The sequence below is a fragment of the Ziziphus jujuba genome, chromosome 8, assembly GCF_031755915.1.
Source record: "Ziziphus jujuba cultivar Dongzao chromosome 8, ASM3175591v1".
Classification (NCBI taxonomy): Eukaryota; Viridiplantae; Streptophyta; class Magnoliopsida; order Rosales; family Rhamnaceae; genus Ziziphus; species Ziziphus jujuba.
In genome coordinates this window covers 6,798,110-6,812,500 of record NC_083386.1, presented here as the reverse complement: position 1 = coordinate 6,812,500, position 14,391 = coordinate 6,798,110, and the positions used below count along the sequence as shown (strand labels likewise).

The 14,391-nt window shown below is 32.5% G+C and overlaps 1 protein-coding gene and 1 pseudogene across 2 annotated transcripts; both read right to left on the bottom strand.

The window, feature by feature from the left end:
- Positions 1-1,431: 1,431 nt before the first annotated feature.
- LOC132804931 (DExH-box ATP-dependent RNA helicase DExH3-like) lies at positions 1,432-5,000 on the bottom strand. 2 transcript variants are annotated; one of them, XR_009640153.1, is made up of 2 exons: positions 4,589-5,000; positions 1,432-2,435 (listed from the first exon to the last, which is right to left on the bottom strand). XR_009640153.1 is itself a non-coding variant. In XM_060819352.1 (2 exons), the coding sequence occupies exons 1-2, from the start codon at positions 4,700-4,702 to the stop codon at positions 1,981-1,983; spliced, it is 561 nt and encodes a 186-aa protein (XP_060675335.1). In that variant the 5' UTR covers positions 4,703-5,000; the 3' UTR covers positions 1,432-1,980. The 2 variants fall into 2 exon arrangements, 1 of the variants encoding a protein (XP_060675335.1); XM_060819352.1 differs by having other exon boundaries at positions 1,432-2,427.
- A 3,931-nt stretch (positions 5,001-8,931) lies between these two features.
- LOC132804930 (uncharacterized) lies at positions 8,932-11,250 on the bottom strand (annotated as a pseudogene).
- Positions 11,251-14,391: the final 3,141 nt, after the last annotated feature.

Genomic DNA, 14,391 nt, shown 5'->3' with positions numbered 1-14,391 from the left:
TTGGGCAATGATTCCATAAAAAGTCGGTTAAATGATATTTATTTGCATGAAGGTATCAAATGTAGAATTCATGAGGGTTGAGTGACATTTCTTTCATGTTGAGAGGCTGGAGTAGTCAGACATGGTAGGCTTGGCTTGCAATCAGATGCAGTGATAGAAACTTAATCTCAATTGTTTCTTCTCTATCTACTGAAATTGCAATTTTATATATGGGAATTGATAAATTTAGTAGTTCTAGTTTTGGACCTGATTGCATGGCAATTGTTAAAATTAATAAATTAGTGTTACACTTGAGCCTTAATTATTCATGGGGTTTTCTATTCCAACTAGAGAGAAAGTTTGAAATTATTTTGACATAGAATGCGGTTGTTTATCTATGTATGATCTATTGCACGTACAAATTGAAGAACTACTTTATTCTTGATTCTTCCCTAAAGTTTTAATGAGAACTTTCTTCCCTTCAGTTGGAAGCTTTTAATTTTCAAATGATTTGGCCTAATTATTCTTATCATATGATTCATTCAACCTTTGGATATATGTAGGTGAAGAGGCAATATGCTTAATTACTGTGCAGTATTTCTTGTCTTAACCAAAGTATCACGAGCAATTTTGGTAGAATTAAAGTTTCTGGTCTCACAAAAAGCATCTAAACCACAAGACATCTGGATGGCTTGAAGAACAGATCAGGCATTCTTCTTCATCCCAAGCTTTGAATTCAGCTTCATCACCACTATTTACAACTGGTTTTGGAGGTTCTTCCATGGATTCCACTTTGTCCCTCAAATCTTCGCCTCTCAAGTAGGTTCGAACCTTGAGCTCCCCAATCCCATTGTTTTCTTTGTTAAGAAGTTGATGAACAATTACATCCTTGAAACAATACCTTTTTTCTTACTCGTAGTCAAACTTCAGAACACACAACAAAAAGTTTAAACAAAAAATTGCTCAAAAGAATTTAAAACAAAAAACAAAAAATAGAGAAACAATAATCTGTGGTAGCAGATTTTGAGATTATGAATCCAGTGTTGAAGCAAAAATGTAGGAAACTACAGAAAATTGAATATTTGATTGTATCTGGCATAAGATAGATGGGAAGGGAAATAGGATGACTTCAATTATTGAATCATTTAACGTTGGTTGCGAAATGCTATCTCCATCCCAATATACATTTTAGAATGAATACTGTAGTTCATTTCAAAGGCAATCATTGTACTGAAATAATTAATTAAAGTAGTTGACTAAATATTTAGCTGTAGTTTCAATTTTGCTTGTTCTTTTGTTACTATTTTTTCTTATTTAACTACATATATGTGTATATATATATATATACACATATTTTCTAATCACAGTGATAAAACAACCATTATAAGGGAGATTTTACATAACTTCGAAGGAATGAAGAATGAATTTATTGAATAATTTACAGCAAGTTACAATATTTTACGTGATAAAAAGAATCAATTTGTTCACAAAGCTATCGAATGTAATTCAATTTCTTTTCTGAGGGAGACTGCTTGGTCAACCCATTGCACTCTCCATCTGTTTGCTTGCCTGAACTATTTTCAACTAGAGATAGATGAAACCCTGTATTGTTGGAAACTTTCGAACCTTCACTTCCTATGTACTAAGTTATGATAAGTTACAGAACTAGTGGTCAATACATTGATGAGAAGTTATCCACCCTTATAAACTTCTCATTGCTATGGCAAAATAATGCAATCATAGTTGAAAATAATGCAATCATAGTTGAACTTGTAAAGATTATCTCATGTGAGGGGAGCTGTTATTGCATGCACCCAACGAGGGTAACTGAATGAGTATTTACTCAGTTAGAAAACTTCCCTGCGCCCTCAAGCTGCCAAATTTTACTACATTATGTATTCTGCAGGTCACCATGGTGTTCAGAAATCCTAACAGAGGATGCCGAGAATTTATATGTCAATCTCCTACCATTTTCCATCATCCATCATCAACCAGACATTTTCATCTTCTATGTTTCCCAAGAAGCTTAAGCATGTTGTCAGTCACATCAGATGGGGACTTGTCATCTTCATCTCGGCTGTTGTCAGTAGTATGAGTTAACCATGCCAATGCCTTTACAGCAGCATCCCTTTCAGTAACCTGCTTGTTTTTCCTAGGTTTTCCAACAAATTGCATACCCTTGAACTCTTCCAGCACTCTAAACTCATTTGTCTTGAGGTGCTTGGTTTTGTATTTTGGAGGAGAGTGCCCTGCCCTCATCCTCAGAGTTTGAAGCAAGCTCTTCATTCCATCTCTTGTGAACCTGTCATCATTACCAGAATCCTTTGGCTTCTTGCTATCCCTGCCAAATACAAATCTCCCTTCACATTGATCTCCGGATACCAGCTCTTGAACCGCATGCATAAGATATTTCCTTTCCTTGTGAATGTCCAGCCTAAGATCTTCAAGCTACAAAACTGCAGGAGCATTATAGTCCAAAAGATTAACTAGATAGCTACAAACAATTCTTTTCCTTTTAAAGCTAGACCAGACACAATCATCAGTGGAAGAAATCTGATATGTAAAACAGCAAATATATTGTAAAATTATTTAAAAAAAAAAAGACTATATCACTTGTTAATGAAAACAATGCTAGTTTTTCAAGAAAAACATAAGAAATCAAAAGCTAATAACCCAAAAAAAGAAAAAAAAAAAGAACAAAAAAAAAAAGAAAAGACTGAAAAAATAAAAATGATGAACAACAGTGTTTGGAATGGTTCATGAATGCTAGGTTGAACCATATATAGAATGCATGCAGGTATGGTCTCTAAAGCCCTGATGCTAATATATTTTCTTATATCCTATCTATGAACTAGCTATATCCATCTTTAAGAAAATAAGTTATCTCAGATAAAGGTGTGAAATCCCACATCAATTGGAAAAGGATAACGAAGCATACCATATAAATGGGTGTGGATACTTTTTCCGTACGACGCGTTTCCATGAGGGAAAGTAAAACCGTGAGGGGTAGGATTGGGCTCACCACCTAGCTTCCAAAGCGGACAATATCGTGATTGGGCCTAGGAAGTCCGTGCCAGTGGGACTGGTAGGTAGGGGTTGTAAGAGAATTCTCCCTAACCATTACAACGCGTTTTGATAAAAACCTTGAGAACTGGGTTGTAAGAGGATTCCCCAAGCCTAAAGAGGACAATATCAGACGCGGGTGATCTGGACTGTTACAGATGGTATTAGAATCAGTATCCGGATCGGTGTGTCAGCGAGGACGCTGAACCCCAAGGGGGGAGGATTGTGAAGTCCACATAGATTGGAAAAGGGAACGAAGCATGTCATATAAGTGAGTGTGGATACCTTTCCCGTACGATGCATTCCCATGAGGGAAAGTAAAACTGTGAGGGGTAGGATTGGGCTCACCACCTAGCTTCCAAAACGGACAATATCGTGATTGGGCCTGGAAAGCCCGCGCTAGTGGGACTGGTAGGTAGAGGCTGTAAGAGGATTCTTTCTAACCATTACGACGCGTTTCGACAAAAATCTTTAGGGCTGGGTTGTAAGAGGATTCTCCAGGCCCAACGAGGACAATATCGAATGCGGATAGTCTGGACTATTACAAAGGTCTCGAGGATAGGGCAACATTTTAATACAAACAAAAATACGTGTTAATTTATGTTTCCAACAATATTTTGTAGTGAACATGGTCAAAGGTAAAAAATTATGCTTAACACAAAGAAACAAAAGCATATCTACAAAAGCAAATTCCAGGAAACACCATGTTTCGCAATGAAACACTCAATATTCCATCTAGATGAGGAATATCTATGAATGTATAATACGGTTCAAGAACGAAACAATTTATTTATTTGCTTATTTAATTCTAAAAGGTTATCAGTACGACTTGGAAAATTGAGCATGAATGTTTTGGCTAACATACCTTATTGCGTCTAGACTAGATCCTTCCATGTACAAAAATACTCATTTCCAATATTTCATTGAGATATCTAAGTATAGGCATATGGAAGAATTGAAATGAAATTGGTTTTGATTTTCCATAATGTGTGTAACCACTACTAGAGCAAATGTAATGTCTGGTATCGATGTTTTCAGACATCCCACGTTTGAAATGTCCTTTTTAACTGGTTCTTGACTGCTAGAAACGCTTCTGCTCATCTTTACTTTGGAAAAATAAATCCTCCTTGGAACAAAAAGACTTGTTGGATTCAAAGCAGAACCATCCCTTCTAATAAGGTCAATAGAAAAATATTTTTAAAGTCTTTCAACCCTTCGAATACTCAATGAAAAAACTGAACTTTGACATAATAATTTATACCACAATCTGTTTATTCATGAGAATTCCTATAGAAAACAGAGAGAAATTAAAAAACACACAATAATCAGAGTAGTGAAATTGTTTGTGCTAAATTCTCCTCAAACTTCTTATAGCAAATTGAAAAACTACAAAACAATTTGTACTGAAATTAGATATCAAATCACAGTAACAAAATCAGCAGAAGCCAAAAACTAATACAAAAATATTTGGAACTTCATGTAGCAACACAATTAGCAACGAAAAAAACAATCCCGAGAGCCAAAAAATGAAAAAGGGACTGCGGACCTTTGGTTGAACCTGTAAATTGTACGGAGGCAGCATAGGCTCTCTGTTGATGCTGGGTTTGGATTCGGACCTTACAGTCAGAAAATTGAAACCCCATTTGCCATACATGCTCATCAGACGGTGAGGAGGAATTTGGCGCGGAGAAACGGTGGGAAAAGTGCAATGGTAGAAAGAATGAGAATATGGGTTTTGTTGAGACGGAGGAGAGGGATAGGAATGACTGTTTTTGGAAGAGAGACAGGAAAGAAAGATGGGGAAGGAAGATGGAGGAGAGAAGCACTAGTCGTCGCCATTGTTGCAAGCGCTGAAAGCTTCAAGCTTCATGGTAGACTGTAGAGCCTACCACCAACGGCCTTAGCGCACACAGACACCCGCCTATAAAGACGTGTCTGTACGTACTTGCCACATTTAAAATCCGTTTAGTCCAAAATAACCTTATCTCATTCCTTCGATTTTTCTCACGTAACAAGGCAATGATGATAAGAGCATTTTGGGAATTTAATGTTAGAAGAGTGTATAAAGAAGGTTTTGGTTGTTTACCCTTGAATGTAGGATAAAATAAAATAAAATAAAATTTTGTTTGGGCCCTAGAATTGCTAATAGACTGGGCCATTTAGTTAGTTATTGGGGAGCAACCCAATTGATCAGTGATCCTACAATGTTAGAATGGTTACCCACCTCAATTTTGGACTATCAAAGAGTGTATTTGAAGAATCTTTTTGAGTGTAGATTTTGTTTTAGACTGTTAGAAGAGTGTATTTGGAGAAGCTTTTTGAGTCCAGACTTTGTTTGTTTAACTGTTTAGTCTTTTTTTTTTGGTTTCAATAAATTCCATGTTTTAGCCAAAAAACAATGAAGGCTGCTTACGTGGAAATTAATGGGCCTTTCACGCTCGATCATACATAATTAGAAATAATATTTTTATGAGTTATATTTGTTCTCAATACGTGTGTGTATATATATATATATTTATGAATTACGTGTATTCGAATAACATCACCAAATATGAACATCTTCGTTGAACATAATAGAACAGTATAAAAATATATATATATATATTTTCTACTTTCCCCTCAAATGTCATATATCCTTGTTACAATAACCCCTTATAGCAACTTCATAAATCTTCCAAGGAAAATTAAATAAAATAAGAAAAAAATAATAACTGGAATACTAGCTTGAGAAATTATAAAAAACCCAATCCAAGATTTCTTCTCATTAAGCATCACGAAAACAGCAGCACAAAAATATATCATCATTGCAGCAATGGAGAGGAAAGGTATGCCAAGACCAATCATAAGCTTCTTAGGCAAAGATTTGAGGAAATCATCTTCAGCATATGTTGAGGTGAGGATTCCAGGGAATATCAAAACTGAAGTAGTAGAAGAGGAAAGTGAGATTGCATCTGATATGATGAAGAGCATAAATATTTTGTCAAGAAACTTTGGGTAACCAGTTCTTTCATCATTCTAACCGGGAACAGTGAATGTTGCAGCAAACATGATTGCAACAATGAGTGCACCAACAACAGTACATGAGGTCGCTGTCTCTTTCATCCATATTTCTCCATCAGGTAACAATTGTTTGTGTTCTCTTGTAAATAGTTGTCTTGGTGTCAAGAACTGTGAGTTTGTGTGTCCGCATGTCCATGGAGGTACAACTGACACCAACTCCTATATATATACAGTATGAACATTTGTCTCTAATTAATTTAATTGATAGAAAAAAGCTATATATATATATATATAAATATATCAAATGTTATAGCAAAATATATAATTAATAACTTTATTTGAGCCCTATATGAGTTGGGAAGTTACATTTTAGAGTCCCTTCAATTTCAATTGTTATATATATTTTAGTCCAATCATTTATTTATTTATTTATTTGGTTAAGGATGTTAATAATTAGTGGGTACTAAAATGTAAATATTTCAAACTAATAGAGGGTTTAAATTACAATGACGAAACTAGATTACAACAAATTGTTGTTTATGTGGGATGGAGACTGATGCTAGTCAAAATATCTAGTTGTCCCAAAATGTAACAAATTTTAATTTGAAAATTTAAATTTAAATGTTTTAAAGTTAAGGGATGCAAATTTAGCTTTCCCAAATTAAAGGATACAAAAATACAAATGATCTTTATTTGAATTACCCAACTAGTAATTAATGATTGTTGCTCCTATAAAGACAATTTAATTACAAAATTATTATTTTATTAAATAATGATTTTAAGAACTAAAATTTTGCTAGAGAAAATAACAGTTTTCCAACTAGATTGTGTCTTTAAAAATGCATGGTTATATTAAATACATTTTAAAGCATATAGCTAAAGAAATATATATATATAATTATATTAGGTAGCTTAAACCATTGTAATTCTCTGCATTTGTGAAGCAGCTCCTGAAGTACGATGAAGTTTTGGGTGAATCAATAAAAAGCCAGCCATATGTAGCATGTTGTCTCTATATAGATCTAGACGATTTGTTGCTGTTAATTTGGAGCCAACTCCACGAATAAGGCTAAAAATTTTTGCCTGGTGACAACAAATTGTAACCATAAATATGTTCCTCCATGGGAATCCTGGGTCTCCGCTAGATCTGGACTCGACTTTAATATACTTTTAACAAGGACAAAATTTCCCTTTTTCTACAGCTTGAAAAAGTGCAGCTATAATATTTGATTTTGATATTTGGGTTACATCTAATTTTTTTATTTCTTCGCACATTCGTCGTAAAAGTTCAGAGGTTTGAATGTGGACCAATTTCATTTCATATATTTTCTTGAATCCTGTGTAATTCCTTATCTGTTGATTGACTAATGGCTTTGAATTAATGGTATATTAAGAAGAAATATTGTTACAATTACAACTACAAATATTTATTGTGCAAATCTCTAACAAGCTTCAATAACAAATGGAGATTTTTTAAGAAAATTGTATATAAGCTATCGTGCAAGATTAACATATATGCCTAACTTTTCAATTCTTTAATTTTTATTTTTTATTTTTTTGATATTGTGAATCTAGGAAACTAATTCAAACTCTAGATCATTGTACAAGTGAAAACAGTGGTTTTTGCCACTCTTTTGTATTCATGAAACAAATTTTTAATATCTTTGATTTAATTTAAATCTTTAATGTTATTTATAGCATACTTATTACTACTATGATATTGATTAAAATCTTACTATTTATTATCATTAATGAAGATTATCTTCTTTTATAATAAATTTTAATTGAAAGTATAATTTTATTATTTTTTATACTAAAAATTTGAAAAGAAAATTCTTTATCCTTTAAATTACTATATGGCATATAAATTCTATTGGTTATCATTCACTAATAGTAATAAATAGTATTTTCTATTGATTAATTTGTAATATCTAATAATGAAAAAAAATTGTTCATGATCAGATATGCATGAGCCTGATTTAACTAAGATGGATTTGCGTGTGAATGGTAATGAAAAATATTTATACCTAAGTGCCTAGCTAAAGTTTAAAATCTCAAAAATTAAAAAAGAAAAAAGAAATTGAAAACTAAAAACATAAATGTTACCAAACGGCCACCACTAGTGTAATGAAAGTTGAAATCTTACACTGCAAGCAATGACGTCGATGTCCCAACAAATGAAGTTGTAGGCTAAAAAACTGTTTGTAGAAAGATTTTGTTTCCTTTTTCTTTTTCTTTTTTTTGGTTTTTTTTCCTAAAAGTAGTGTAGAGCTCTGATCGGCTGCAATAAAAGACTTCGACAAAATTATTTACACAGACAGATGTTTTATTCGCATGCTTGGTGACTGTGTGGAGCTGTCCAAGTGGAATATTAGCTCATGAGAAGCCAAGTCTTTTTAGACAAAATGCACAAAACCTCTTACACATATTTATAGACTTTTTTTTTTTTTTTTAAATCTCTCTCTCTCTCTCTCTCTCTCTCTCTCTCTCTCTTTATATATATATATATATATATCCATGGTGGGTCCAAAAATAGGCGTCGGATGATAGACTTTTTCTTTTCTTTTTATTTATTTTTTATTTTTTTCCTCTTTCTCTCTTTCTCTCTCTCTCTCTCTCTCTATATATATATATATATATATATATATCCATGGCGTGGTGCAGAAGGAGGCATCAGATGCAAAGAAATTTCTGTACAGAAAAAAAGTAAAGTTGAGAAAACCAAGAAAAGAACAAAGGAAATTTGCAAACTAGATCGAAGGATTTTTTTTTTTTTTAAAATTCCAAAAAGGGAATGGAAGAGTAGAAGAGAAGGATAAAGCAAAAAAGTATGCTTATAATATTAATAATAATAATAATACACAATTTTCCACAAATTTCCTATTCATAATCAACTTTATGGCTTCCTATCAAAGATACTAGGTCCATAAGTAGAAAGGTAAATCTCAACAAGAAGAGGGAATTGCATCAAAACAAACAAACTAACTGGAACACTAGCTAGAGAAATAATTGGAAACACAACCCAAGATTTCTTATCAAGCATTAAGAAAGCAGCAGCGCAGAATGCTATCATCATGGCAGCAATGGAGAGGAAAAGTGTGCAAAGACCAATTATGAGCTTCTTAGGCAAAGACTTGAGGAAATCGTCTTCGGCATATCTAGAAATAAGGATTCCCAAGAACATCAAAACTGACGTAGTAGAAGAGAAAAGTGACATTGCATCTGATATGAAGAAGAGCATGAATATTTTGTCATCAAGCAACTTTGGTAAACCAGTTGTTTCATCATTCCCACCAGGAACAGTAAATGTTGCAGCAAACATGATTGTAATAATGAGTGCACCAACAACGGTGCATGAAGTTGCTGTCTCTTTCATCCATTTTTCTCCATCGGATATCAGTTCTTTGTGTTCTTTAGTAAATAGTTGTCTTGGGGTCATGTACTCTGAATTTGTGTGTCCATAATTCCATTGAGGTACAACTGACTCCACCTCCTGTTTGTAAATATTTGTAATTTGACGGGTATAACAAAATATATCAAATGTTATAACAAATATATATATATATATATATATATATATATATATTAATATAATTAATTAACTGCACTTTCCTATTCTATAATTTAGAGAAGTTGCACTTTAAACTTGTAAATTTAAAATTTTGCCATTTATAAAACCTTCAAGTTTCAATTTATTGAGTTTTAGTTTAATTATTATTAATAATTGTTTTTATTGTGTTTTGAATCCACCATCTAATAGATATAGATATAAGAGGTAATACTAGTTGTTTCAACCTCAATTAACATTGTTATCATATTATTACTATGTGATAAGGATAGTAATGGTTAGGACGTATTAAAAATGTGCACATTTATAATGCTAGAGGATTTAAACTACAAAATTAAAAACTATACCTAAATTAGAACAAATTGAATTTTAATGTTGATCATGTGGAATCAAGAAGTTAACCAATTTTGTTCAAAATATATATGCAATTTGTTTAATCGATTGCAAGAAATTAAAATTTGAAAACCTAGATGGAAACGTTAATTTTAAACTTGGGAGCGGCAGGTTCAATTTTTCAATTAGAGGGAACTAGAATTGAATTAAATTTTCTAACCACGAGTTAACCGTCATTGTACCTACAAAGACAAAAAAAAGCCACTAGTGGCAACTAGCTCGATTATAGTTAAAAAGCCATTGTTTTATGGTATGATAATTTTGAAAAAATAGTAGTTTTGAAACTAGCTAAATTATCTTCACAGAAAGCTCGATTATAGTTAAAAAGCCATTTCTTTATATTATGATAATTTTGAATAAATAGTAGTTTTGCAAGTAGCTAAATTATCTCCACAAAAAGCAGCTTTAGCTATTTGATACCCAAATATAAATTTTAAAACTTATAACTAAGATATTACCTTAAACCATTGTAGTTCTCTCTGCATTTGTAAAGCTGCTCCTGAAATACGAAAGTTGTGGGTAAGGCAACAACAAGCCAGCCATACGTAGCATGTTATTACCACCATTATCTATATCATTTGCCGCTGTTAATTTGGAGCTCACTCCATGAATAAGGCTAAAAATTTTTGCATGGCGATAAAGAATTGCAACCATAAAAATGTTCCTTTTTGTGGAATTGTGAGCCTCCACTAGATCCGGACTTGACTTTAATATGCTTTTAACAAAGTCAAGATTTCCCACCTCAACTGCAGAAAAAAGTGCTCCATATATATCTGATTTTATTAATTAGGTTTCATCTAATTTTGTTATTTCTTCACACATTCGGCGTAGAAGTTCACAGATTTGAATGTGGATTAATTTCATTTCATATATATTCTGGAACCCTGTGTTAATAATAAAAAAAATAAAAAATTAATTTAGCTATTGCGGGATATCAAACATACAAAATAAATAAATTAGAAGGATGAATTTGAACCAAAATAAATAACAATAAACTATTGAATAAAACTAATTAGGTACCTAAAATGTCAAAGCGCATTGCCTGTCTCTGTAATGATCCAAATTTGCCATGTAAGTTCTTATCTGTTGATTGACTAATGGCTTTGAATTAGTAGTGTATTGATAAGAAATATTGTCTCAAAAAACTACAAACATTTGGGCAAATTTACAACAAGTTGCAAGAATAGTAGAATTTTGTAGGAAAATTCTATGAGCTATCATGCAAGATTAACATATGCCTAATTTTTTTTTTTCAATTCTTTAAAGCTATTTTCTTCTTCTTCTTTTTAGTTTTCTTTTTTTTGTTATATTATGGATATTGTTGGGATTCAAAATCTTTGGATCATTATACAAGTGGAAACAATGGTTTTTGCCACTTTTTTATTTCTTTGAAACAATCTTAATATATTTGACTTAATTAGAGTTTCTTTGAAACAATCTTAATATATTTGACTTAATTTAATCTTCAATGTTATTTATAAGGTATCCAAAGTTTCGCTGCCATTGATTTTTTTTTTTTTTGGGGGGTAAATTCATTGATTTTTTGTTGCATACTAAACTAGAGCAGTGTCTACAAATTACCAGGAAATTAATTATGACAAAGTTTCTCAAATGTTATTGCAATAATCGTACATTTGTGTTAACCTAAATCTAACATACCTGAGCCCTTGATATTGGTGGGGAGTTTTGTGTATATCTCTTTGATGACCCGATCTCCATGTATAACTATACCTATTGAAAACGTATACAATATTAATATCATATATATATATATATATTGATAATCAATTTCAAATAATATTCATTTTACTTTATTATACTAAGATATATCTTTGATAACCATTGAATTTTATTAATTGTTGGACCTTATCTTTTAAATGAGAATCCAATAATCATAAAAAAATTATCTTAGTTTAATAAAATAAAATAAATTTTGTTTAAGCCTCACTGTTTATCTTTTAAACAAATAGTAATTTAATTTAATTTAATTTTTATATAAAAAAAAAACTTATGCAATGGCTCAATTGAGCTCGATGGATAGCAATAAAAAGCATTTTTGTTTTCCAATTAGATAAATTATTTTATCTTATTAAGATTGATGAAAAAAGATCCGTTGGGAGGGAGTTTTAAAATACATATTATATATATATATATATATACATATACAGAGGTTTCTTCACTATTGTATTTTATTTTAAGTTATTGAAGTTCTTTCATTCAAGGCATTAAAAATAATTTAAAATCGTTATTTTTTTATTCTTAATTATAGTTGTTGAATTCAAAATTAGATTATATTACGTTATTATTTTTTCCTTTTACTATTCTTTCTCAAATATAAAAATGGCTTTTACTATTCTTTCTCAAATATAAAAATGGCACGCTCGTAATAATTTTTTTGGTTATCTAACTCACCTACCTCTCAACAATTTAATCTTTTATATGAATTTGTTTAATTTAATGTAATTGTTCAAAATTATGGTAAATATATGATTCAAATATACAAGTTAATAAAAAATAAAATAAAATATTATAAATCATGGTAAAAATTTGATTCAAATACACAAGTTAATAAAAAATAAAATAAAATATTATACCTTCGTCGTCGGAGATTATTTTGTCTGTAGATTCTGGTTGAGGCTTGAATTTTACTTCCAAGGTATCCTAAGCTTCTTTAGCAGAAGTTATATTTCTGATCTCAGAGAAAGCATCAGCGTTACAAGAAATTTGGATAACATGGAGGGCAGATGTCAGGACCCGTCTAGAATTCCTCCCCGGAACCCTAGACAAGCCCTGATCCCAGGGAAATACCACCGAACCTTCCAACGGAAAATCCGGCAGCACCTCCCCTAAGGGTAGGACTAACCAAAAATTACCTGCACTGAAAACACACTTCAATACTCATCCCCTTATTCCTCCCGCAAACTACAAATTGGTTCCACAAATTTCAGCACTTCAAAAGAAACAATAGCAGCAACCCAGTGCATAAATAAAAACTACACGTCCAATACAATATACAGAGCATTATACAGATAAATGTGGAATTTATACAATGACAGATAAGAAGTAATACAGGATAGAGAGGAAAAAGGGAAAAAAAATACTTCTTGAACCTTTGGCAACGAATTGAGACGTTGTGTCAGGACCCGTCCAGAATTCCTCCTCCGGAACCCTAGACAAGCCCTGATCCCAGGGAAACCCTACCGGACCCTCCAATGGAAAATCCGACAGAGCCTCCCCTAAGGGATTTACTTACCACAAATTACCTGCACTGAAAACACACTTCTAAAAATATTCCCTTATTCCTCCCACAAACTACAAATTGGTTCCACAAATTTCAGCACTTCAAAAGAAAACAGCGGCAACCTAGTGCATAAATAATAACTACACGTCCAATACAGTATACAGAGCATTATACAACAAATGTGGAATTTATAAAATGACAGATAAAGAAACAATACAAGTTCAAGAGGAAAAAGGGAAGAAAAACTTCTTGAACCTTCGGCAACGAACTGAGACGTTGGGCTCGCTCCGGACAATCAACGTCTCCAATCTGGACCTAGGGGAACGGAATTTAAGAGTGTGAGATGCTAATCATCTCAGTGAGTGACCCTATCTACTATACACCTTTAATAATAATAATATAAAAATAAAGAAATTTAATTAAGCAATACCGAACAATTAAATAAATAAACATATGAAGTAATAATTTCTCTCAAAACCCTCACTATTCACTCCGTTTGAAATGTTCCCCTTTTAAAACATTTTCACAAAACCCGATGTACGTACTTCCCGAAAACCAAGGGACCAAATAATTTAACAAATAACAAATAAATAAATACCCCAAATATAAATAAACTGCAATAAATTATAATAAATAATTTTAGAATACCTTTGGGGTTTAAAACATTATTTGCAATTTACACCGACGCACCACACCATATACCGGTGATGCCCTCCGATACCCAGCGTCCTGAGCACCGACTGGCGGGGGGTTAAAGAGAGAAACCTGCAATGGTCACTTCAGCGTCCCGACAGTACCGCTGTTAAAACCATCAACCCGGCCAAGGAGGGGGGCGGCTGTGAACAACAATAACCTTGCCTGCCCAACGGTCCAATGGCAACTCACGGGTGAAGTAATAACCACGCGCTAAACCACATAATAACCGCGCGCTACCATGTGTCCATACACCATACACCAGAACACCAATACTGTATGAGTGCGTCTAAAAATAAACAATAATAACCAACCGTACCGTTTTTCCAAAATTACCGTGGGAAATACATTAAATTCTCATACTTACCATCCCACATATTTTTATTTAACAACCCGGTACGAAACATTGATAACCAACAAACCACAATTTCCTCGAAGTACGAGATGCAACCAT